Genomic DNA, 25,796 nt, shown 5'->3' with positions numbered 1-25,796 from the left:
TATCACAAACAAACAACTCATTTCCTCAAATATACATAAAATACTAATTAATATTTAAATTAATATATATTTTTCATAAAATGAATATACTACACCCTTTAAATTAACAAGGCAATTACCATTTGAGCTGAATTAAGACCCTGAATTAAATTCTAAATTTAGCTCAATCAATTAGACAACACTTCTTTAGTTTGTGATAGTAATTCATGCGCTATCCCTTAGTGTCCTTGAAGTTTAGTTTAGATATAAAGACCGAAAATCCTGTATATTTTTACGATCTCCACGCGTTATGACCACACCTTTTTTGGTTTGCCAAAATATTTTAGGCTTTCATCCAATTAAAATTTAAAAACCACTGAACGCATTGTTGATTCTGCATACTTCGCTACCCAGGACATAATTTGATCTCCAGATTCTTAAGTATCTTGAACTCGGTGTAACATTTGTGTCGCGGTTCTGAGATAGATTCACAATATCGCGAGTTCTTCGTTGTTTTAGGTTGAGTGTTAAAACAATGCGGTTCTTCGTGATGTGTGTTGGTCTTTTGACAATTCGTAATAGCGCTTGTTTGGTTCGAAGCCCGACGGCTTCGACTGAAAAAGTGGCTTATAACGAGTTACTCGCTTTTGAATCTGTTGTGAAAGAAAATGTTAATATTATGTTAAACAACGCTTTACCTTATTTGAAGACTTTCGTGGCAGGTGCTAATATCGACGAAAACTGTTCAAAGTCTTTCAGGATGTTCATTAGGGATTTTAAAGAATTGAGATTATGGACAGTTCAAAGTAAGTAAAAATTTTGTTCAATTTTAAATGGTGACTATGGATCTTAAGGTTGGTTTTCACAGACCAAAATTAAACGGAACCGTAAAAAATATTCCGCGTAATTTTGTGGTCAATTCCTCAAAAAAATGCGGCAAACCGTACACTAAAATTTATAATATGAGAGATCGTAAGCTCGTGGAGACCAAGGGTTACCTTTCATGTTCACAATTGCACTAATAGCAACACATGGATTTTCTTAGAGCTTTACTGCCTTCGTTTAAACGCACAGTTTTATCATATAAAGCCTTTCACTTATCGACTTAAAAAATCGCGTTAAAAATTTCTCACGAGTTGACCAAAACCACGCCTATGAAGTTTCGCATTCGCCGCTTCCTATTGGGCACCCATTGTCTTTCCGTCAAACGCAAAATTTTGTGGCAAGCTATCTCTGAAACAACGGTACGGCATGCGGATTTTCCCGCGTTTTGAGCCTGTGAAAACCCACCTTCATAAATCCAGCTGGGTAATTGTTTCGTCGACTCAAATTAAATTACAGAAATAAATGTTTAAAGCAGGTACTTAAGATTAACAATATTTCCTGGTCATATTTGCAAATTACAGAAGTAGCCCTTGGTCATTTGACAAATCTTTATACTTAATCATCCGTGCTGTAGGCACAACGTTATTTGCACTACATAGTAAATCATCTTTTAATGCAACTATTTTTCTGTATTTTAAAATCAATCCTTTAAATTATACTTTTTATAACAATCACTCCAATCTTCTATACTCCTTGCTTTTATATTTCCAAATTGAAACATGAAAGTATACTTAAACCGCAATAGAAGTGAGAGACGCAAGCGTTATTTACAGATAAACAAACGAAATAATATATTATTCCTCATTATAATATCTTTCAACCCTGAGGGATACGGTAACTAGTCATTCGGGGCTTACCGATTACCAAAATGTTCGCTTCAATACGATTATACACTTCAGTGACCTCATTATACAGTTTTGTTTTTATTTACTTTCTCTGTCTGGAGTTTTATTGTTATTTCTTAATCATAAACTAAACAAAACTTTACAAAGAAAAAAGAAACTAAAAAATAAACATCCAATTATCATAAACATACCAAATATCTGCGGTACATTTTAGTTTCGTTTGAAATTTAGTCACGGTTCAATTCAATATCATAAAAACAAAACTAACCTTGAGACTAACGGTTTATTAGTCTCTAAATTTAAAATTTAAATTCGGAAAATTTATTTTAATTTTATTTATTAATTTTAATGACTTTTAATTATTTTTTAATCGTGACTAAGACAATCCAATTTTTTTTAACTTTTCGGGCCGCCATTTGGAATATGGCGGCATATGGAACGCCAAAAGATATAAAACTCGTCTTTAGGTTATGAGGAACCGGTGTATTAGGTATTAGTGAAATCGGATGATAACGATTGCACAATGCAGATTTTTAACATTCTTGGTCGCCATTTTTCAAGATGGGGTCTGATTGGAAAAATTTTCATAGTGTCTGCCTGCTATTTAAGAGTAAAGTCCCTACAAATTTTCAAGAATCTAAGTAAAACGGTTTTAGTGGGACTCCGAACTTAATATACCAACATATTTAATTTTCATATTTTCAATTCGATAAATTTTATTAGATCCAAACCACATATAATGATCAATTTATTTACTACTACCTCTTTAATAATTTTATTTATGAAATTATGTACTGATCTTTATCGATTGAATTAAAGGGGTGTTATTTTTTTGGAAATGATTCTGGTAAAACATACACTTAAGTCAATTCCATTTTCCGTGTAGAAGTAGGCGTATGGAAGACTGTCAAAAACGTGCCACGTAAAATTTCTTTGTAGTTGTAAACTATCATTTTTTAAAGCATTCCCAAAATTTCAAAGGGAAGATAAGGATTGAACGAGTAAATTTATTAGCGTTAAAATGATGAAATAGGTTGAAAGATGTTAATAAATTTCAGTAGGGCACTATCTTTCATTCAGTTTCGTCCGCTTGCAATTGGAAATTTACCTAGAAACACTAAGTTGAGACTAAATCGCATTTTACAGCAATGTTAATAAAATTCAACTAAACATTAGGCATGAATTTTTAACGAATTTTGCAAGTTGTTGATTCTATGGCTTGAAAATGCATTTGTTCATTTTCCTCCGCTCGTAGATGGCCATGTATCAATTAACACTAGATTAAAATCATGTTTTTACAAACAATACTTATTTTCTTTTTAGTGTTGGACGCCACTGCCAAACCGGAAGCGGGTATATTACGCGGTACTATGGGACACCTGGGAGATTACCAACAATGTCTGAACGTTGAAGGACCCCTAATTGACCTGACGGACTTCAATAAAAGAATACGTGGAAAGTATTGTCTCCTCGATATGAAACTGCCTTTACCACCGAAACCTAAACACGTCCGCCTATTTGAACCAGTGTTTACAGAATTAAACACTACCTTCAAATCCGAAGTAAGTGTGCATGTCCTATAATAGCACTTGCGAAATCTTAAATAGTAAATGCTTGTCTGCAAACGGGGTTAGCCACATCACATTGCAAAGTGACACACTAAAATTAGACTCCCTATAGGTGTTATGGAAATGCAATAAATCTACATTATTATTATAAAATCTAGATAACAATATCTTCTATAAGCTTACAATTGCCCTTTATATTGATTATAGGTTAACTAATAAATTCTATAGACAAGCTCTGAACAAGGGTGTGACACTAAACATAAATTGGCGGTTTATTATATAATGAGTATTAACATTGGGTTACTAAAATTCAATCATTTTATTTCGAAGTTTAATAATTTTAAACGTGGAATGGTTCCAAGTTTTTTAGAATGAATTTAATCCATAAAATTCTACGATTTCAAGCCAGTATTTTATTAAGATGATAAAATTTCACGACTAATATTTAAAATTAATATTTCTTAAATTTATATTTCAGAGTTTAAATATGATCGTGAAACGACTTCTGTTCCTGAATTATTACACGCCATTTAGATTTGCTATTTGTTTACCATCGCAATGCTCGAATGATGACATTACGACGGTGTTAAACAGAGGTAACTATGAATTTTCTTTCAAAAAGAGTGGTACGAGCATGGATATGTAGAAATACTAACGTATTATGGATTCCCATCTCTTACCTTCCACAAGACATTGCAACAATTTTTGATTATAGAAACCCTAATCCCAATTTTATTGATGTAACAGTTTAAAGCCTCGTTATAATGATTTTTGAAACTAATTTGTAGGAACAAAGGCCTTGGGATTGGATGCCAAACTGCTCTCTTGCGAAGTTAAAGAGGCTGTAAAATTGGATAACGTTCAAATATCAGTGTTGTAAGATATTTTGTATTCAATCTTTTTTTTAATCATGTACATATCGAGCGTTACTGACAGAAAAACAAAAGGTGTTGCGATTTGTTTTTAAACATTGTGCTCTAAAGAGAGTGGTACAGTGGGTTCTATGAGTGATTTTGAGTTGAAAATGTATATTCAACTGGGTAATGTTTTATAGTATCGTCCTTGGAGTTCTACTAGTAGCAGTTCTTCTCGGAACCTTTTTTGAATCTTTCATTAATTTTGACGCATCTTACACATCAAATCCACCATTTGGTAATTAGTATTTTGAACTAAATTAATAATTATAACCCTAATCATCATATTATTCCCATAATTTCAAGATATGTTTCGTAAATTGTGCATCGCCTTTTCAATTCGTCGAAACTTCGTTCAAGGATTTGAATTGAAAATTACTCGAAGTGCCAATTTAGATTTCATATACGGTTTAAGGTACTTGTCGATGTGGTGGGTGTTCCTGATACATACCTATGTGTTTGTAGAAAAACATACCTCAAGTACGCAAAGCTTTAATTATTTAGTTAAACGGATACGCCGGGGTAGAATTTTTAATTTTTAATAGAAAGAGCGTATAAAATAATGAATATATTAAATTGGAACCATATTCCTATCTACAATATTAAAGAAGATACAAGCAATAAAGTAATGGACGCTACACGTTTGGCTACTCCGCCCACAAGGCACTGGGGAGTATCCCTATTGGACGACTTGTACCACCTGACGGATTCCTCCAACAGGGGTTCTCCCCAGTCTTACGGAAACTTAATTGCTTGTATCTTCTTTATTATTGCAGATGCAAACATGGTTCCAATTGATATATTCATTGTTTTATGCACTCTTTTGAATAAAAATTTAAAATTCAAGCCAAGGAATAAAGCTTTTTTTGCCCCAATTAAACCATAACTTATTTAAATATTTACATTAATTTTTCAGAAAATATCCATAATATTGAAGATCACCGTAATAGCTTCGCTTTTTTAATGGTTGAAAACGGGTATCTAGCCGTGGAAACGTTTCTTTTCATTGCGTATGTTATCATAATCGTATAGACCTTTCCATTAATGCCATAGAAGAAGCAAACACCACGGGGGCGCAGCCACCAACGCAGGCTATTTCCCAAGTGCCAAGAAGCTCCGCGAGAGGCAGTATGGGTCGGTAGGCCACTCGTGTGTCGTCAATTTTGGCTACCTCTAGTGTGGATTCTTGGCACCAGGGAAATAACCTCCGATGGTAGTCCAGCCGCTGTGCGTTGGTTTCTCTGCAAGTATTTAATGGAATGTTCTATTAATTTTACAATTAATTTTACATCATAAAACTTAATTTATTTAGGGCAGTTCTTTTATCATATAAGGCCATCAAAGATCACCTCAACGCTAAACCGTACCAACCGATACAATCATTCATCTGTAGAGTGTGGAGGTGAGCTTAACAAACAACCTTACTTTGAAGTTGAACAACTACCTACCCTTAAAGTACTAATAATGTTTGTATTTATCTATTTTTCAAGACTTCTGCCTTCCGTGGCGTTTGCCGTTGCGATCGCTATGATATTTCCCTTATTTTCATCAGGGCCATTATGGAAGGCTTATACAAACGCAATTTATTCAAACTGCAAATCAAAATGGTGGACAAACATACTATTTATTAACAATTTTGTTCGATTCAAAGATATTGTGAGTTAAAGTCCTTTCTACTCGGTTTTGGCATTTGTAACTGAACAACAAGAAAAGCACTCTATCAGATTTGTTAATGAAGGCCATTTCTAGTAAAGCATAATTTCCGCTAAGCAACTTTGTTAAATAATAATTAACAGCTAGAATACATAGATTTCTCCTACTTGGAATCTTCAACAGGTCATTTTCAGAGCCTTTCTGCTAGAATTAAGGGGTAGCACGTGTAAATTCGCTCATCTCTGACGTCACGCATAATGTATTTGAACTTGGAAACCACGTGATAATGACGTAGCTAGCGAAATATGCCTCGACTCCCGCGACCTATGAGCGTCGATCCCGAATATAAACAATTTATTTTGCATGTTCTGAACGAGTAAACCTAGGGTTGACGGTTGTCCTATTTATGTCAATAACCAATGAAAAGCGAGGAAGGAGGGGCCTGCGTTTTAGCAAAGTTTTAGCCCTTCCCCTTAGCTTCAATCAGATATTAGTACACGGCCTAGGGCCTCTTAAAGAGTCCAAGTTGAAGAAATCTATGTATTCTTGGTTTCACTTAAGAAAATAATGCACACGAAACCGCATTGCTATTTTAGTGCATCATTACCACGTGGTATCTGCCAGTTGATGTGCAGTGCTACCTTTTAGGCATCATCTACGTCATCTGCTACATTAAGTACTTACTGACGTTAAATTATTTTCAAACAAGTATACATTTTTTAATAATGGTGACTTTGATTTAGAAAACCATTACTGGGTCAATTATTTATTTTTCTCATGCTGTCAAGTTCGATTCTGTCATCTGGTGTTATGACGTACATTGGTGAATACGCACCAGTGAATCTACACGGGAATCTTTTATGGTCCGATGGAGTGTAAGATGCTCTTGCTGTAAAACTCATCATAAGTTTATAAGATATGTTCCATAAGTAATGCTAGAGGCTTACTGAGAGCTAGTTCGAGAACGACAAGCGAGAATTGACTACACTCGGTTAATTTTGCAGTCCATCTTCCTATTTAGTCTGTGCACTAAGTCTTTGACAGCACCCTACCAGGCGACGTTTTACTAGAATCCATGACGTTTCACCTACGTCACTTCACGACAAGCTCTCAGTAACCAGTGACAAATTTATGGAACATATCTTATGAACTTATGGAAATATTTGAAGAAATATCATTATCTTAACAGGGTTGGTAATGACTTCATGACGCATATGTACGCGTCACTTCACGTCCATTTAGCGGTTTACGCCATTGGACTTCAAGTTGGAACGTTAATGGCAACGAAAAAAATCGAACTTTGCCTTGTAAGTCAGAAAAATGGCTGACAGAAGTGATTGCTTCGTAGTGTTTTAAAATATGGTTGTATTTCTTTCTCTTGGGTTTGCAGGTAACTCAATGTATTGGGTGGTTTTTAGCTACTGTCATAGGCCTTTTAGTCATAACTGTTCCTTACCAATGGCAAACTGGTACATTATACACTGCAGCGGAATCGGCTGCGTATGCTGCATTTTACCGAACAGGATGGGCTTTGTCGCTAGCTTGGTTATCATTAGCTTGTTTCTATGGTAGAGGAGGTAATGATTCCACTTATCAATTATACAATATGTTTCTGGCCCAATTTAATAAAGCACCCATTAAAGGGAGGGTGAAGAGGAAAATCAAGTTAGTTTTAATCGATTATTTTACTAGTTATAAGACCTATATGCATAGTGAAACATTCAGGAAATATCTCTAGAATTTTTAAAAATTCAAAAAAGGCGCCGATTTTGTCCTTTTTTTTATTATTTGAGCCCTGCACCTTTGACCAATGAGGAGGGCCCCCTCTAGCGGACAATAAAAATGCGGGAAAAACGCGTGCTGAGAGCCTGAGACAGCCTTCGCCCTTCGCCATGTTCGCGTTCGCCTTGAGTTAAAATACGGATTGACGGATAAATTGGTCGGTAAATATAGTTAATATACAGTAAATAAATGAAGATGAAGGGAAAATACTGATAGTTGAGATATATTTCGCTAAAATTCAACGTAGAATTACGAGTGGTATATCGGGATTCTGGTGAAAACTGAAAACTTTTCTATCGGCCAAGGCTTAGTAAGTACCATTAGTCCATTGCAAAATACAAATAGATTTTTAATTACAATCTTGATTTAAACGTACAAATTCTTGCTCCTAAATTAGGTTTGAATGATAATGGCAGAGTTTATAGATGAATTGGGGATTCATCCCTACCAATTTGAACCACTGGTTGTGGACCACCCCCATTATTTTGAAAATGATGAAAGTGACGAAGAAAATGATAATGGTGTTAATATCGGCAACAATAACAACAATGAACGTGTTGGTACCACAAATTGGTTAGTAGTGTATTTCATATCATAATAAGGCAATGAAGTTAAAAATTTTAAATGCTATAATCTAATAGGTGTACTTGTAACAACTGCGCGGAAATGAACACAGCACACGAAAGTGTGTGTTGCAGGGAAATAAACAGAGTTGTTGAAAAAACATCTGATTTAGCTTGTGTAATTGAATGGAGACGTTTTATTATAAACTGTCTTGATCTAGATGTACTTGAGCCAGCATATTATACCTACGTTGATGAAACGCATGACAGGAATGAGGATAATATTCACGAGTAAGTACTCTGGAATTATTTGCATAGTAGAAGGCACTCATGAATGCTAACTGAATTTTCAATTTGGGCTTAGTTTGTTTGAAAACTAGACAATAATAGCTATGTTCAGTTCATTTTTGTTAATTTTAATTCATGTTCAAATCTAACTCAGAGAGACCTTCAATGAGTGTTACTGGCAATTATATGTATTACGTATTATTTTATAAGACCAATAATTTGAAATTTTAGAAGTTATCGATATGTTGCTTATCGGCAATTTATAAGAATTATTTTTAAACGTTTGGGGCGGAAACGTAGGACTCCCATTCCCAGCTGTGTTGTGGCGAAAATTAGAAGCACTTGGCCCTCAGAAGAATATTGTGGGTTCAAATACCCAAGATTTGATGATTAAATTTACAATATCACGTGAAATAATAAATAAATAAATAAGCAACAACGATTGGTTTTTTTTATTGAAATCTTGATTTTAATTTTGCTACTAAGTCGGCTTTGCTGACATCCTTAGAATATAAGGAAGACAGTGTAGCTACTCGTGAGGGAGTAGTGATTAAATCTGTAGCAACAGAGTGAACTGCTTGTTCATAAGAGAGTTGCATTAATTTTCCCACATATTCTGTAAAGAAATGAAACATTTTCAAGTTTGTACCCTAATAAAAGAATCAGTACTAACACGCACCATATGTACTTTCTACCAAAACTTTTCGCACAGTAGCTGCTCCACTTTTAGCCTTAGGGTAAGATATGTAGAATTGTTCTTCTCCTTTGGCTGTTTTAGCTTGTTCTTTGTGACCATTTTCATTGTAATGGAGTGCAGCAAGATAAATCCTGTGTTTGGAATTTAATTGCCTGAGAAAATGTACCCATACAGCAAGCTCAGGGCGTATAAAAAACGAACCTCGACTGCATTGAGTCTTTTGTAAAATGGTACATTTTTGGGCTGAATGAATTCAGCACAGAATGGAAAACTTCCACTGAGTAGGTTTGATATTTCGAGGAAAGTTGGTAAATAGCGGCAAGTGTGTAAGGAGAATTTACTACTTTGCTAACTTCGTCGAAAAGTTTGGTGCCTAAAATATAATAACTGTAGTTTAGATTTTGATAGAATTAAATTTGTCGAAAGAATATATGTTTCAGATCTTCCAAAATTATTTCGTCAATTTGCAAGTTATCGTTATTAACAATTAGAAACTAAAAACTACGCTTCTTCTGAGACTGGTTGTTTGTTTTTATATGAAATCTGTTACTCGCCTCTTGCGAGCCATATCCTTTCATCTCGTTCTTCAAGCGGGCCATGTTGGCATTTCGGAAATTCTTTTCCATGTCCTTCATGAACATCAGTAATATGATTTAACATAGAGAGCCATTTATCCTTTCTTTCGTCTCTTGTCGTTGATGATGCCCCAACCCAATATATGTGGTTTGTTATCCCAGGTATCCACAAATTTAAAGCACTGTAACTTTTTTTCTTTGCAATTACTGCTAGTTTGGCCTTTATATCTGAAAACAAAGCAAAACTGACTTCATTTGCAAAATGGGGTGTACCTTTAGAGTTGATTTGTCAAATTGCATTTAGTAACTAGCTCACAATGTTGTAATCTGAGTCGAGCTAACCAACCGATTTCAGCATGCTATTTGGCACCTCCACATCAAGGTTTCAACTCTTACTTTTGGCAACATGCCAATTATCAAACTCGTGGATAATGTCAGTGTGCGTGTCCCTCAAATAAGCTATAACCCCTTGATTACGGTCAGTAACTATTTTGGCGATTCCAATCATCATATTTGAGAAAAATTCCAGTCCTCTTTTCAATCCTTCTAATTCCATCTGGTTAGATGCCGTTACGTCAGTGGACTGGAATAATTTGTTGCCATTGATAAAGTTCTTCACAAGCTTATTTTATATGACCTGCTATTACCTGAACAAGTTCAACATGGAGTATTTTGTTCGTTTCTGCATCCATAAAAGTGTATGTCCCATACTTTGCAGAGAAGCCAGGACTATCAGCTCTACCATCACCGCAAAGAGTATATTTCTTCGCAGGATCTGATAGCAATAGATCTTCTTGTTCTTTGACCCAAAACTTCAAAAATGGTTAGATACAAATGTCTATATCTCAAATTTATGACAATACCTTTTCAATTATGGGATGAAACATCCTTTGATATAGGAAATACATGCGGATTGAAAAAACTTTTATATTCAAGTTTTTAAACACTCGCAAACATTTTGAAGGTATTTCCCCAGAAAAAAATATTGCTGCTGCCAAGAGGTAATTTCCCCACGAAGTTTGTCCAAAGCTAGATTGACTTTCCCAAACATCATTGTGACCTGCTAAACATTCCGTTTTGATTGTCAAACATGAGCCAGAAATATTTCTAGTCAAATGGACAATGGGATTTTGGCAATCTTGCCTCCGGCAAAATTTAAATAGTAGAAGTAATTGGGAGATGAAAACAATGTATTTGTCCTCTAAGTGGGGCTTAGTTTCTGGAACAAATCCCTCTATATATCTGCATAATAAGTTTGAAAATTTTGAAAGTGACCTTTGATATAAAATTGAGAAGAAATTTAAAACTAACTCATCTTCCGATTGTATTGCTTCACTCTCTTGTGTGCCAGAAAGACTGGGTTCATATGAAGAACTGGAATCTATTCCTAAGGCCTCGGTAGAATCACTGCAAGTTTGAGACCCTATGGGTTCTGGCACAGGTTTCTCGTCTTCCAAAACTAGCTCCTCACGAAAAAGATCTTCAGTGTCAGATAACACATGACTCCTTTGATACTCATTTTCAGTAGAAACCTGAAGTTCAAGTGTGCCCGCTGTAAAATTTTATCGCAAATTGTACCTGATAACTCTTATGAAATTTAGCCTTAGTTAAATATCAGAATAAACTGTAGTTTCTAACATGTATTTGCAGCAGCCTCTCCAATATGATGACTACTTTGTACCGTATCTAATTTGGCCATTTTTCGAGATGATACTTCTCCCCAAACGCTAGGTACAGCAGTTCTTTTCAAATATTTTCGTTTATCACTTGCATAAGAACTTGGGGTGAAATGAATGGAGCACACTCTCAACTTCTTCCTTGGGATCCAATCTCCCTCTTTACCAATTGCGTTTTTCCACTGACGTAGAATTTCTGGGTTACTAGGAAAACTGTGAAATTTCACATCTTTTCCTCGGCAATTTTCTTGAGTGTTAGTGCAGCCCGGAACCGCGCAAATATCACCCGACATCTCAATATTTTGTTACTAAACTTTTACGTTCACTTTTAAAATACTGTATGATATATAATTTTGCATTAGGTACATAACATTTGTCAAATGTGTACATTTGTTACTAATACTTACTAAGCCTTGGCCGATAGAAAAGTTTTCAGTTTTCACCAGAATCCCGATATACCACTCGTAATTCTACGTTGAATTTTAGCGAAATATATCTCAACTATCAGTATTTTCCCTTCATCTTCATTTATTTACTGTATATTAACTATATTTACCGACCAATTTATCCGTCAATCCGTATTTTAACTCAAGGCGAACGCGAACATGGCGAAGGGCGAAGGCTGTCTCAGGCTCTCAGCACGCGTTTTTCCCGCATTTTTATTGTCCGCTAGAGGGGGCCCTCCTCATTGGTCAAAGGTGCAGGGCTCAAATAATAAAAAAAAGGACAAAATCGGCGCCTTTTTTGAATTTTTAAAAATTCTAGAGATATTTCCTGAATGTTTCACTATGCATATAGGTCTTATAACTAGTAAAATAATCGATTAAAACTAACTTGATTTTCCTCTTCACCCTCCCTTTAATTTATGGTGCTTGTATAATTTTTTTAGGAATTATGAACTACATACTATCGTTTTCCGTATTCAAACCATTGGGACAAATCACATTTATGGCTTATTTACTACATTACTTCGTTATATATTTTTACACTGCCTCTAGTGTCATACCATTAGCTTACAATCACATCTCACTGGTAAGTAAATTAACTATTTTTCAAATTTCAATAAATATTTGTTGTTGTAATCTTTTCTTCAGGTTTATTTCTTCTTTGGACTTGCGTGTGTTTCACACATCGTGGGTTTTATTGGTCATATTTTCGTCGAGGCTCCAATGGCGCAGATGGGTAGAATTGTCATGGAATTATTGGCGAAAGCTCAAAAGAAGACCTTAGTTGCTCAAAATGATGTTGGTATTCAGCAACAAGTAAAGACTGTTGCCAATGAAAATGGACACATTAACACACAGTGCGAAAATACCAAAATTTAGGCCTAGATAAGATTAACAGTTTGAAGTTTTTTTAATATTTCAATAAAGTTTTTAATTTAATATGAAATTTTAAGGTTTAAAGGTAGAAAAATCTACCAATTTTCAAAATAAATTATTACGGAATAAATTAATCTTTTTTATATATTTATTTATTTAGACATTGTTTTCTTGAAGTTTTCCAAACTAATGAGAGAGTTAAATTTGGCGGCAACCTAATGACATCACGATCTAAGGAAGCAATGGTATCTCGCAATTTCGCTAAGAGATGGCGCTTTGAAAGTCAAAGTGGTTGTTGTTCATAATGTTTCTCATATTAAAAAAATAATTACTTGTCTATTTCATAATTCTATTGATGTTTAAAAGCAAGATTTATATATTTAAAAAAAATTTCTAGTAATTAATTGGTTAGGGGAGGAGTTAAGATGATTGACAGAATAGACGACCTAGAAACACTGATTGTTACAACAAGCCCGGCAACAAATATATTTCGGCGGATTTGAACAATCGTGTTTGTTAGTCGGCCCACAATCTTCATCTCTCTGGCATTCATTCGGTTCAATTACATTCGGGCAAGGTGTACAATCGAACGCTGGACAGTTTTCATCTGTAACAAAATACCAGAAATGAGAGAAATGTAAGTCATTTCACTATTCCCAAAATTGAAAATTATTTGAAATTCTTACTGAAAACAAGTGTGGCGTTTCCATTTGGGATATATTTTCCTTTTGGTGCGCATGGATCTGTAGTTTGGTGTGTTGCGTATGCCATTGATACTAAAACTAAAGCTAAGCATAAATCGTAAATTGAACGAAACATGGCGTTATTCAAAGTCTTTCCACCACTAGCGTTGATTATGTGTCTGACTTTAAGAGCCTCACGTTATATTCCAACTGAATATTATTGCGATAAAACAGTTTTCCTATACAGCGTTCAGGTGAAAAACCCAAGCCACGAAATAGCAGCTGCGAAACTTGTCATTATGGTGGAATTTCCCAGATGTACGCGTCGCTTTTCAAATGACGGGAACTCGATAGGGAAGTTGCATTTTTCCAAGAAGATGTCTAATTAAATATTGCTCCATGTTGGAATATTGCTAGCAGGAAACGTAATAATTACTTCTTGTCGCGTAGGTTTGAGTCTATTTCGTGACGTCATTGAAATCTAAGTCATCTTGTTTCGTCTTAACAAAACAAGACAATCGCACACTTCAATGTATTTTAACCCCGACTTTACGAAATCTTAGTCTACTGTTACATGAATTTAGATTGAACCAACAAAATTAGACTCGATAATAGAGTTTTTTTTTATCAAGAAACCTTTATTGAATTTCAAAGCCAATGGAGCATACGTTATTACAACAAAGTGGACAACAGACATATTTCGGGGGATTTTCGCAAGCATGTCTCTTAGACGGTTGACAATCTTCATTCGTCTGACACTCGTTACGTACAGTTAGATTCGAGCAGGGTTCAGGGAGACAGTCGGCAATGGGGCAGCTAATATCAGCATCTGTAATGAAATGGTAATAATCTGCCTTGAAAAATAGTGAAAATTTTTAAACGCCATCTGTCTTGGTTTTCTCTAAAATTTTGGATTTACTTACTTGAAACTAGCGTGAAGTTTTCATTTGGAATGTATCTTCCTTTTACTGCGCATGGATCACTATATGGACGTCTTGGGTATGCCACAGATATTAAAACAAAAGCAAAGCATAATTGATAAAGGAAACTAAACATGGCGTTGCGTAATTCAAAGTCTTTCCACTACTAGCGTTGATTGTGTGTCTGACTTTAAATTAGAGCCTCGCGTTATATTCCAAGTGAATATTATAGCAATATAGCAGTTTCTGTAAAGCGTTCGGGTAGAAATCCAAGCCACGAAATAGCAGCTGCGAAACTTGTCATCAAAGTGGAATTTCCCAGATGTACGAGTCAGTTTGAAATAACGGAAAAGTTAGATTTTTCCCAGTCAGATGACATTGTATAAATTAACTAGGGTGTTTGTTTCATAAATCTATATCAGACTGACTGAGAATCAACGATCAGGCCACACTGCTTTCAATTCAATTAAATTCAATCCAATCCCATTTATTATTGCTCTTCCCTCAATTCCACACCGCCTTACCTAGAAGATTGAAAATTTGTGGAGACTTTACTTTTAAGTAGTAGGCAAGCACTAAGAAAGATTTTTCCAATAAGCGGCCATCTTGGAAAATGGCAGCCGGAAATGTATTAAACCTTTTTTGGGATAACGTTTCAAAAGATTTCTCTAATATTTAGTACACAGGTTTCCTATACCCTGTGACCGCCATTATGGCCTTTTGGTTTCGATTTACCGCCATCTTTAAAAATGGCGGCCAAAATAGTAAAAGCCGTTATAAAATAACTTTAATTCAACAGATTTCTTTAATATTTGGTACTTTGCTTCCCTATAACGCACAGACGGGGTTTACGGTTTTGGGTTCGATTTGCCACCAACATCTTTAAAAAGGGCGGCCTTAAAAGTATTTAAAATGTCCCGACAGGTAGCACCGGCTACCTTTGCTGCTAGTGCTATAATATAATTTAAAATAATCATTCAGAAAGTTTTATGAAAATTGAAAACATGTCACTATTTATATGGCTTTAATGCACTTATTTTTACAACAAATCGAACAACAAATGTATTTCTGATTAGGACACTTGTAAGCGTCGGTCGCTTTGCAGTCGTTGTCAGATTGACACTCTGATTCTTGAATCACGCTTGGATTTGAGCAAACACTCGCAACGCATTTGGCCATTGGACATTGTTTATCTGTAGTTTAATAAGGTATTAATTAAATTAATTTCTCGATAGAGTAAAATCAACACGGAGAAATATCATTAAATGTTTAATTCCCCAATTTACAACACCAGAACCTCAAAAGTATCGTAGTTTTTCTTAATGATAATTTCCGCGTTCAAAGGTAATAAATAGCTCCTTTGCCAATGAAACAAATGAAAACAATTTACCACCGACATTTGATAAGAGTCTATATACTTAATTTATAATAAACGAATAAAACCTGTTTAATGGAAATTTAAAGGATCAATTAAACCCATGATAATAAAAAAACATGCCTTTAAAACCGCCTTAGAGAATTTTCGCGCTACAACCTTGTCAATTAAACGTTTATTTAATGCTCGGTTTCGTGTCTGTCTAATGAACTGTTGCATATTTAAAGGATAATTACAGCTAACATAACATTATACCAAGAAGCGATACCTAGTTTACTAGGGAGAAGGTATAAGACCCCTTAGTATTCGCGTGCCATAGTCCCAGTCCCCCTTTTAAAAATACGAGGGGGGACGTAAAAGGGGGCCACCGGGCTATTTCGTAGCCTCTCCTCAGTCGGAAAATATGACTGTAATTTTCGTACTCATTCGCGTCGCGCTGACGTGAGTTTTCAAGAACCAATGAGATGCTGGTTGTAATTTAGAGGCGGCGGGGATTAACTCCGGACCTACTATACGTTTGGACTGGAGATAAAGAGCTAGAAATGTGCTGGCGAATTTATACCATCTCCCTAGTAAACTAGATATCGCTTCTTGATTATACCTTATAAGTACGGGTTTTCTTCTAAATATAAAAGGAATTAAATATTAAAAAGAATAAATCATATCTAATTATAAAATAATTAGAGTTTAATTAGTCTTTAATTTTTTTAGTGGGGTCTGCTAAATCAAACCTCTTACCCCTACCTACATTACCCTTACCTCTCTCAGCCTGTGAGAATTCAACCAATCCTGTAGAGGTAAGTGGTTCGTTTTAACAGACGCAACTAAAACCAATGGCGGTTGGCGCAGTAGTCCTTGATTACTTTTAAGACTAATTTAATGTACTAATTATTTTGTGATAAGAGATCACTTATTTCTTTTTAAATAATTAAAATTCCTTACACAATTTATATTTATACCATATATTGTTGGTTTAATTAATTTATTTTCTAAATGAATAATTATTATTTACTTTTAACTTGCTTGAAGTCTGCACTTGAAATTGATTTTCCGATTGGTTTACAGGGGTCATCCGATTTTGCAATTAATATTAAGGCCAACAGGAAAAGGTTCGCGATTATGAATTTGGTAGAAGTCATCGCTTCAATTCAATGGCTTCGTTTTGAATGCAATTAAACTCGCGGAGCCTCTCTCTAGGCTCTGTGTGTTTGCGTTCGTGGATTTTAAACAGCTGTTCGAGTCTGAATCAGCTGAAACTTTGGAATCTCCAGTTGTGCAACGTGTCGTCCTTGTTAAACTACAGGTTTAAACAATTCTCTCTCTTCAGAGAAATTTATTAAGTGTTACTTATTATTTTGAAATGGGGAAATTCGTTATGGTGGATGCAAAATGAGTAGGTTTCATATGGTTGTGCAAAATAATTCACTGTTAGCCTGTTATTATTTGTTGCAGGGTTTTTTGAACGATTATTATTTGTAAATGTTTTTTACATGTATGTTTATTCCCACCTAACCTCACTATTTTTACCATGCTTGCTTACATATTATCTTTTCTACTATATAATATATAATATATAATATATAATATATAATATATAATATATAATATATAATATATAATATATAATATATATAATATATATAATATATAATATATAATATATAATATATAATATATAATATATATAATATATATAATATATATAATATATATAATATATAATATATAATATATAATATATAATATATATTATATAATATAAAAATAACATATAATATTAAAAATGTGAAAATTTTGTGAGTTTGGGCCTTTAGTGGTTTGTTACTCAAATACCGCTTTAACGACTGAATGGATTTGTATGAAATTTGCCATGCAGGTGGAATATACGATCTGGATTAACATAAAGAATACATTTTATCCCGGTGGTACGTTTATCTCGGTTAATTTATTATAGAAACTTTTGAGCAATTACGTCGAAAATCCTATTCCTACTTTTAAGATTTTTTTAACATTTTCTTCGTATTTTTTAAGAAATAGGCTTATCATAATTTTCCGTGGGATCATTTCAACGTTTTTTTGAACATTCTCATCACCTTTTTTATTACAGCTTCAATTTGTTGCTAAATTATTAGCGTAGTGCTATTTTAAATATTTTCTCACACACTTCTTTATTTCAGATTAGTTTAATTTCTTCAGTTACATCCAAATGTAATAACTAAATCTAATAATGGTACATTTAAACAATGGTCGAATGTGTCATCGAAGTGCCCGTATTCACCATGAACAAACTTTGACGATTGGATCGAAAACCAAGTTGTGTGGACATTGCAATACGAAAGCGTAATAATCTTTGCACTGAAGAAACTTGTGGATGTCAACTGGATGTGGGAACAGACCTTCCTGTTCGGGACAATCAAACACCTCTTCCGTTCCTACGAAAAATTATTCATTGTTATATTTGGATCAAAGGTGGTCTTTCTTGGGATGTTTTTTATTAATACTTTATTTAATTTAACCAATGGAAGAGGGTTTAACTCCCCAATTTTAGTTGTCAATTCTTACCAGTGGTTGTTATTATTGGTCCTGGAGTTGGTTCTGGTTTTGGACTTGTAGTTGGTTTCGGTCTTGGACTTGTAGTTGGTTTTGGTCTGGAACTTGGGGTTGGTGGGTTAGTTGGAGGGTTAGTCCAAACAGCTTCGGTCGTTGTAGTAGCAGGTGGTTGCGTCACTCCTGGAAAATGTATTAACAACTTTACAAGTGCAAACTGTAAATGGTTCTGATGATGTATCTTCTAATAGCCGTTTTTAATGTATTATTATTATTAAGCTCGTTAAATGAAATGCAATACCAATTCGACGGTTACGCGTCTCACCCTTTGCGAAAGTTTATAAGTTTGATTTCACACTACAATAGACCATTTTATTCATTACTTGCAGAGAAACGAACACAGAGGGCGCCCTTTTAGGTTTAACCCTCGCGCCAAGAGTCAACACCAGACGGAGCCCGAGTTCACTACACGTTAAGAGAGGCTAGTCAACTCTCACTGCCTCTAGCGGTGCTTCTTGGCGCCAGGGAAATAACCCTAGAAGGTGATTACCCCACCCCTGTGATGTTTGCTACTCTTCTGGAATTAACTGAATGGTCTATTGATTCAAAGTTCTATTAGATATTAAAGACATTACCATCTCGGCTACGACGGCCACAGTCTACTTCGCTCGCTTCGGAGCATTGAAGAATATCCTCATCAAAGAGTTGCGATTGGGGACAAACGTTTAAGTAGGCTTTATTTTGGTAGCAGACGTAAAAAGAGTCGCATAGTACTTCGTGAGGATAGTACCCACGATCACTCGGGCAGATGAAACTGCTAGCAGTCTGGCATTGGTCTGAAATTAGTAAATGGTTAGTTCAAATCTCCCCCTAGAAATTAAGTTTCAGCAGAAGGGGATAATAGAAGAAGGATTATACTCTGTATTCTCTTAATACATCAGTTATGTAACATGATTCTTCCCAGGCTCATGCTCTTTTTGTTTGCTCTCTTGCTCATCAAACTTCAGATGGGTAATTATCGCACAGTTCTAGGGTGAATTCTATAACTGTTTGCTAATTAATCCCCAGCAATCAACCCACAAACCTTGATTGTCCTGACGAGGGACTAAATCCACAAACGTTTGCTCCTTGGCAAATAGTTAACCGCTAGTAGAGTAATGACGAGGGAACTATTTAACGCGTTTGTGATTCGGTTTTAGGGCCCTTGCTCCAAATGTTCTGGTGATGGGAAGAATCATGTTACAATCACCCCTCTTCGAAGAAAAGTATTTTAATTTGTCTATTTTCTTCGGCAAATTGAACAAAAATAAATTATGGTTAAAAACCCACTAATGGTGCGAAGGAATTATGATTTAGAACTGCCCCATAATATTATTTACCTATAACGAAACTTACAAGTGAATAGGAGTATAATTCCCAGAAAAATCGTATCCGATAATAGTTGAGACATGTTGTTTCACGGCAGAAAGAGTAATTATCGTGAAAACAAAGGGTTTTTATTAATTTTATAAGTGTTAAAAAAGCGCCATGTGTTCATTTCCCTAGGATTTTAACACATTTTAACAACGATAACATTATCAAGGTTACGACTTGTTCCTTGTTGCATTCATTATACAATTTAAACACGTAAGAGAGTATTTTTATTATACCGTGTTAGCACCGTGATAAACAAGCAGCTAGAAGGTAGTAGCTGATTACTGACTTAAAATGTTTGTTCATACTAAGTTGCTAAGAATCCAAGTTTACTCTTCGTTTCACGTGTACGTAATGATATTTGAAATGACAAGGCTAATTCAATCCTAGGTCAGCAATTTTTTATGCGTGGATAAAATTGTTTATCCTCTTTCTCTCTTACGAAACCCTTTATACGGAAAGCTACGTATGGAAAGGGTCCAGCAGATATGGTATGAATTTGTTGATGGAGAAGATCACAGCAGGGATAATTGAAGCGAGATGGATTGGAAATGATGACGGATGACCTGCGGTATACCGTAACTCTCCCCGTGTACCTCATATACGTCCCTACCCTTCGTTAGGCGATTGTTAAGTGCTGCCGCGTAGCGCCATGGTATTTGTATCAGAAATAGCTTCTATTTTTAGGACAGAGAGGACGTCCTTTGCGATTCCGTACTGTACGACCCTGCCTAAACGCTGAGGATGCTGGGATGACTTCGGTACCTTAGGTGGGGTACAGAGGCAACATTATAGGAGTAGGGGTTACCGCTTCATCCCTCTCTCCTTCAAGATCACATATATTCACAATTCAAACGAGAGATACTTGTTTCTTCTCTTTTGCCAGTCTATTGGAAGTAAAACCAAGCAGATAGGGCTAACTGGTCGAGGAAACTGTGGTAATACAACAAACCACCATTACAACATGGTCAATCACCTTACAAATATTGGTACTTTTAAATTGAGCAAGCACGATATGGATGAAAGTGTTGATGTTGAGGGTCGATTGAATACAAAGGTCTGCTGTTCTTGCAAACGGTGGTATAAGGAAGCAGCAAAAAGGGTGGGGCTTCAAGAAGGCTCCACCCATTTACATTTACATGGTGGAGAAATTTATGAAGTTGAAGGGTAGTGGGAAGTAAGGATGATTGGGTAAGAAATGATCTGACGTTTGGTACGAGGCGTTTATTCCCGTATTGCTGTGTCCTTATTACATGCAGTCCCTTTCTACCTTAGCCAATCGGATTACACTTTCTGGTACCTTTTAGAGGGTGTCAAGCAAGATACTGAATGAAACAATTGAACTAAAAGTTGGGTCGGTAGCGAAAGTCGTTGCAAGACAACAAACGACCCCTTTCTACCATAGCCAGTCAGTTCTCTATATAAAGTGCTTCAACTCAATGAATATTTTCGAACCCTGTTAGAACAAACCGACGAAATATTTCAAATTAAAACCATCTAAGTCATTTCGTAACACTTCACGGATAAAATTTTTATTTTGACGTCATCTTTATACAACTATACACTATTAACATGCACTGTTTTACAAAATATGATGTATAAATACAAACAAATATTAAATGCTTAACACTATTTTCTTTGCTTTGCAAAATTGCAAACTTGAAGTACAGGATCGAAAACCAAATTATGCGGGCATTTCATTACGATTGGGTACCATCCTTGACAGACAATGTAACGATGCTTGTTCTTCGGGTGAGGAAAGTACCCATTAGCTTCCGGGCATTCCACCTCTTCATCATCATCTGGATCTTCTGAAATTAGAAAAGGACATTTACTTATGTATTATGTTACAGTTTCAACTTTAATTACCAGTAGTTGTTGGTTTCGTAGGTTGAGTGGGTCGCCCAGTGCTATTAGTGTTGGTATCTAAACTAACTGTGGAAATAGATCCAGTTGCTGTTGAGTTATCACTTTGTGTTGGCGTTAAAGTGGTGTTATCAAATCCTGATGTTGAGTTACCACTTGGTGTTGGTGTTAAAGTGGTGTTATCAAATCCTGATGTTGAGTTACCACTTGGTGTTGGGGTTACTGTGGTGTTAGTAACTCCTGATGTTGAGTTAGATGGTGGTGGGGTAACTGTGGAATTCGATCCGCTTGTGGAGTTACTAATTGGCGGTAAAGTAGTTGCATCCGGTGTAATATCTGAAATTGATTAGTTATGAAGAGTTTCTTAGCATTCTGTTCCGTTTTTCAGTAATTCAATTGATTGATACCTGGACGGTTACGTTTTCCACAGTCAACTGAAGCATGATCAGCGCATTGGAGAATTTCGTCGTTGAAGAGTTCTTTGGGTGGGCAGAGTGTTAGGTAGGGTTCCTTTTGGTAACAAATGTAGTACGCGTGACATAAAACGTCGTGAGGGTAATAACCACGGTCAGTTGGGCATTCGAACTGTCCGTCTTGTTGACCGCCAATTGATGTAGCGTTACATTGGTCTACAAATAGAAATCGGTGGGTGGTTGAGTTCATGTCAAGGTTGGGACGGAGGCGAACTCCTAGCCATTAAGTCTGTTAAGAACGTACTAATCTAGCCCGTAAAAATTTATAACTATGAGTCACCCCTTGGAATACAAGGATTTCTTCTACTTGGAAAATCTTTCTAAGAAACCACTAGGTCCCATACTAATATCGAGGGGGTAGACACTTGAGAACTCAGGTGTACAATATGCCCTGAACTCAATGTACTGTCAAAGCTGAACTGTTAGTTCCTAAGGCTTTGAACTCAATGCACTGTCAAAGCTGAACTGTTAGTTCCTAAGGCTTTGAACTCAATGCACTGTCAAAGCTGAACTCTTTTGAACTCAGGTGTACACAGAGATCCAGAGCGTCTACCCCCTCGACTAATATCTGATTGAAGGTAAGGGGAAGGCCTTAAAACTTCGTTAAACCGTAGGCTCCACCTTACTTGCGTTTCATTGGATATAGGACAACCGTGAACCCTAGTTTTATTCGTTCAGAACACGCAAAGAGAACATTTCAACATTCGGGTTTGGCGCTCATAGATCACTAGCTACGTCAATATCACGTGGTTTCCAAGTTTAAATACATTATGCATGACGTCAGGGATGACGGTTTCTAAACCACTTCCCCTTTAACTCAAGAAGAAAGGCCCAGAAAATGACCTGTTAAAGATTCCAAGTGGAAGAAATCTATGTATTCCTTCATAGGTTTATTGAAGTTGTAAAAATTTTGTTTTTTAAAAAATCCAAAGACGATTTAATCTTTAGTGTCTACATGGACAAGAAAGTTTTCCTGGTTTCCAGTCCCATAGAACACCGAACAGTACAACCAAAAGTGTAGCTACTATAATTGCGTATAATAGGCACACTTGATAAAAATCTTATATGAAGTTTTGATGTACATCTTTATCCTTCATTAATATTTTAATAATATTGATGATACTTACAACTTAGCAGCAATACAATACTAAAAACTCCAATTACATTAAACACCGCCATTGTTGCCATGTTTAATCTTCAATAGGTGAACGAGTGACTAGATATTTTTCATTTGATTCGAAACCTTATATAAAGCGAGCAGATTTTATTTTTCTCAATAACCGGCAATATCCGTTATAAAGATAAGATAGAGTTAATTCCAATTACAGGTGTTATCGTACATTTGAAATCTTAGAAACTACCTAAATATAAGCATAAGTTCATAAGATATGTTCCTCCATAAGTTTGTCACTGGTTACAAACTGGAGCTTGTCATGAAGTGAATGAGATAGGTCATGGATTCGAGATGAAGTGACGCCTGGTGAGGCGCTGCTGTCAAAGGCTTAGTAATGTAGACTAAATAGGAAAAAATTAACCACCGAGTGTAACACTTCATACTTTTGAACATATCTTATAAACTTATGATAAAAGTAGATAATATTTTAGTTTAGATTACGACTCTAGTACATTCGTAAAATTTCTAATACCAAAATTAAATCCATCGGCATCTTTTAGTCGAGTCAACAAGTATAGTAATGAAAGAATTAACTTTAAGCCCGAATATCCTGTTGCGTAATTGGGCAAGATAAGCAACATCGACTTTTTTCAAGATATCGCGCATAATGATGTCATTCTAGGTTGTCATAATAAATACTACTTCATTTTCAAAATCGCGTGTTCGAACTTCAACAATAAAATATTTACCAATAATTGTGCAATTACATCACGGATGTTACAAACCCAGTAAACGTCACAAGCCAAGAAGCACCGCTAGAGGCAGTGCGAGTTGGCTAGCCTCCCTCCGCGTGAAGTGAACTCAGGTGAACTCCGTCTAGCGTTGAATCTTGACACCAGGGATATGACCTACCTTGTGTGTTGTTTTCTCTTCAAGTAATTAATAAAATGGTCTATGGGGGCTAGGAAATCAGTTAGAGCCTTTCGTCGATGGTTCTTTCTTTATATGTCATCATAAATTACAGTCTGTCAAAACTTTATTGTTTTGATTAAAAATACCAGATTTCAAAATCTTTTGAAGTACTTATATGGCGCCTTCTTATTTTACTCAAGGTCATGAATTTTGCTGGGAAAAAATGTTATCAATTACGGGCATTATATGTTGTTAATAAATAGTTTTGAAAACTTGTTTCAAAATTGTGTATACCATTGCCGTGAAGGTAAATTCAATAAAATGTGAAAAATAGTTAGTTTAAAGGGAGCGTGAAGTGGAAAGTCAAGTGATTTTTTATCGATTCTTCTACTAATTATAAGACCAGTCTGCATAGTGAAACATCCAGGAAATTCCTCGGAATGATTTTAAAATTCAAATTAGGTTCAGATTTTATGGATAATTTTAAAGAAGGTCCTCCGACCAATGGAGTAACGCCCTGCTTTTTTTATTAACAAAATTCTCGTGGCACGTTCCATGTCTCGCGCCACGATTATCGCGACGCGCGCGAATTTTATCAAATCTCGTGATAAATTTCATTCGACACGGAACGTGCCACGAGAATATTGTTAGTAAAATGGCAGGGCGTTACGCGATTGGTCGGAGGACCTTTTTTAAAATTATCCATAAAATCTGAGCCTAATTTCAATTTTAAAATCATTCCTGAATGTTTCACTATGCAGACTGATCTTGTAATTAGTAGAAGAATTGATAAAAAATCACTTGATTTTCTACTTCACCCTCCCTTTGAGGTTGTAGGTGATAGTTGGTGGTTTAATGGTTATTTCTTAAGAGTAGTGTACAATTAAAATTAACATTAACTCTTAACTACATTACATTACTAGCTTAGACAGAATTCTACTTTTAAATATACACTTCTGTTAGTTAAAGGCTCATTAACGTTCTTAGATTGGAGGCTATTTAAATTGTCTAAACAAGATGGGCACTCTGATATATCTTACTCCACATATGTGCCATTTTCATTGTTTTAGGGGCCAGTAACTCCGTAACTAAATATTTTAGACCCCATGTTCTTTGACACTTTTCACTGAGTCTGACCCAAAGAACACAACCTTGAATTTATGGCAGACTTATCAGAAACTACTAAGGTTCGAAGTTGAATTTTTATATTTTACTGCATTTTAAAATAGAAATTTGGTTCATATAGAATCATAAATATGAAATATAAAAAAAACCACCCATATTAGATCGTCTCCTTTAAAAATAAATATTGAAATTAGTCTTTCTTATTGAATCTTTAATTAGAAGAGATTTTACTTAGCGCCAATGACCTTTTAAACGTGATTTCCATTTCTTTCTGAAGGGGGATGTAATATATTTCCTGGTATCACTTTACTAACCTAGAAATCTTTACTCGTATCTCTACCCTTAACATAAATATCTGCAAATTATACTTTTTATTTGCATTTCCCTTAATAAATATTAACATTCGATGAGTCAGAATTACTGACATCGATCAGTTTTTCTGTATTCCGTTATGGTTATTTCTGTCTGCCTTGATAAGTAACAGGATCTTGCTTGATAACGATAGTATCTTTCACAACTGTTGTCAAAATTATTGCTCTCTTTCCAATAGCGTATCAATTCAATTGAGTAATAGTTAATAATAGTTAATAATTATCTCTTAGAGTTTTCGTGTTCTTGTTT

General features: G+C 35.3%; 6 protein-coding genes and 2 long non-coding RNA genes across 13 annotated transcripts; 3 read left to right on the top strand and 5 right to left on the bottom strand.

The window, feature by feature from the left end:
* The first annotated feature begins 3,009 nt into the window (after positions 1-3,009).
* Positions 3,010-12,877, top strand: LOC149678229 (nose resistant to fluoxetine protein 6-like). Its single transcript, XM_089836247.1, has 14 exons — positions 3,010-3,271; positions 3,756-3,873; positions 4,066-4,153; positions 4,332-4,429; positions 4,498-4,671; positions 5,108-5,201; positions 5,504-5,593; positions 5,682-5,847; positions 6,441-6,520; positions 6,588-6,719; positions 7,034-7,151; positions 7,235-7,421; positions 12,315-12,457; positions 12,520-12,877. The coding sequence occupies exons 1-14, from the start codon at positions 3,080-3,082 to the stop codon at positions 12,748-12,750; spliced, it is 1,911 nt and encodes a 636-aa protein (XP_089692373.1). The 5' UTR covers positions 3,010-3,079; the 3' UTR covers positions 12,751-12,877.
* On the top strand, positions 7,497-8,919 carry LOC149678231 (uncharacterized). 3 transcript variants are annotated; one of them, XM_089836245.1, is made up of 5 exons: positions 7,501-7,783; positions 7,874-7,936; positions 8,024-8,199; positions 8,268-8,480; positions 8,709-8,919. In XM_089836245.1, the coding sequence occupies exons 3-5, from the start codon at positions 8,030-8,032 to the stop codon at positions 8,869-8,871; spliced, it is 546 nt and encodes a 181-aa protein (XP_089692371.1). In that variant the 5' UTR covers positions 7,501-7,783; positions 7,874-7,936; positions 8,024-8,029; the 3' UTR covers positions 8,872-8,919. The 3 variants fall into 3 exon arrangements, with proteins under 3 accessions (XP_089692372.1, XP_089692371.1, XP_089692370.1); XM_089836246.1 differs by having other exon boundaries at positions 7,497-7,936; positions 8,778-8,919; XM_089836244.1 differs by having other exon boundaries at positions 7,503-7,936.
* On the bottom strand, positions 8,907-12,280 carry LOC149678230 (uncharacterized). 3 transcript variants are annotated; one of them, XM_089836243.1, is made up of 11 exons: positions 11,986-12,280; positions 11,833-11,895; positions 11,388-11,761; positions 11,061-11,301; positions 10,613-10,991; positions 10,397-10,561; positions 10,146-10,332; positions 9,729-9,977; positions 9,376-9,547; positions 9,157-9,305; positions 8,907-9,093 (listed from the first exon to the last, which is right to left on the bottom strand). In XM_089836243.1, the coding sequence occupies exons 3-11, from the start codon at positions 11,716-11,718 to the stop codon at positions 8,930-8,932; spliced, it is 2,037 nt and encodes a 678-aa protein (XP_089692369.1). In that variant the 5' UTR covers positions 11,719-11,761; positions 11,833-11,895; positions 11,986-12,280; the 3' UTR covers positions 8,907-8,929. The 3 variants fall into 3 exon arrangements, with proteins under 3 accessions (XP_089692369.1, XP_089692368.1, XP_089692367.1); XM_089836242.1 differs by having other exon boundaries at positions 11,833-12,164; positions 12,260-12,277; XM_089836241.1 differs by having other exon boundaries at positions 11,833-12,280.
* Positions 12,794-13,756, bottom strand: LOC149678228 (uncharacterized). The gene is made up of 2 exons (XR_016366050.1): positions 13,434-13,756; positions 12,794-13,354 (listed from the first exon to the last, which is right to left on the bottom strand). It is a non-coding gene; the product is annotated as an uncharacterized LOC149678228 (long non-coding RNA).
* Positions 13,757-15,361: 1,605 nt separating this feature from the next.
* Positions 15,362-16,970, bottom strand: LOC149678227 (uncharacterized). The gene is made up of 2 exons (XM_089837103.1): positions 16,738-16,970; positions 15,362-15,543 (listed from the first exon to the last, which is right to left on the bottom strand). The coding sequence occupies exons 1-2, from the start codon at positions 16,862-16,864 to the stop codon at positions 15,365-15,367; spliced, it is 306 nt and encodes a 101-aa protein (XP_089693229.1). The 5' UTR covers positions 16,865-16,970; the 3' UTR covers positions 15,362-15,364.
* Positions 16,971-17,969: 999 nt separating this feature from the next.
* Positions 17,970-19,826, bottom strand: LOC149678226 (uncharacterized). Its single transcript, XM_089837102.1, has 4 exons — positions 19,668-19,826; positions 18,908-19,108; positions 18,288-18,455; positions 17,970-18,157 (listed from the first exon to the last, which is right to left on the bottom strand). The coding sequence occupies exons 1-4, from the start codon at positions 19,720-19,722 to the stop codon at positions 18,000-18,002; spliced, it is 582 nt and encodes a 193-aa protein (XP_089693228.1). The 5' UTR covers positions 19,723-19,826; the 3' UTR covers positions 17,970-17,999.
* Positions 19,827-19,978: 152 nt separating this feature from the next.
* On the top strand, positions 19,979-21,381 carry LOC149678225 (uncharacterized). Of its 2 annotated transcripts, none has more exons than XR_016366257.1 (3): positions 19,979-20,623; positions 20,695-20,876; positions 20,961-21,381. It is a non-coding gene; the product is annotated as an uncharacterized LOC149678225 (long non-coding RNA). The 2 variants fall into 2 exon arrangements; XR_016366256.1 differs by having other exon boundaries at positions 20,691-20,876.
* On the bottom strand, positions 21,254-23,381 carry LOC149678224 (uncharacterized). The gene is made up of 4 exons (XM_089837101.1): positions 23,152-23,381; positions 21,959-22,180; positions 21,555-21,887; positions 21,254-21,496 (listed from the first exon to the last, which is right to left on the bottom strand). Exons 1-4 carry the CDS (start codon positions 23,210-23,212, stop codon positions 21,315-21,317), a joined length of 798 nt encoding a protein of 265 aa, XP_089693227.1. The 5' UTR covers positions 23,213-23,381; the 3' UTR covers positions 21,254-21,314.
* Positions 23,382-25,796: the final 2,415 nt, after the last annotated feature.

Source organism: Phalangium opilio, unplaced genomic scaffold, assembly GCF_054372755.1.
Source record: "Phalangium opilio isolate 3A_F unplaced genomic scaffold, DU_Popi_V2 ptg000042l_1, whole genome shotgun sequence".
NCBI lineage: Eukaryota > Metazoa > Arthropoda > Arachnida > Opiliones > Phalangiidae > Phalangium > Phalangium opilio.
This window is presented reverse-complemented; position numbering and strand designations above follow the sequence as displayed.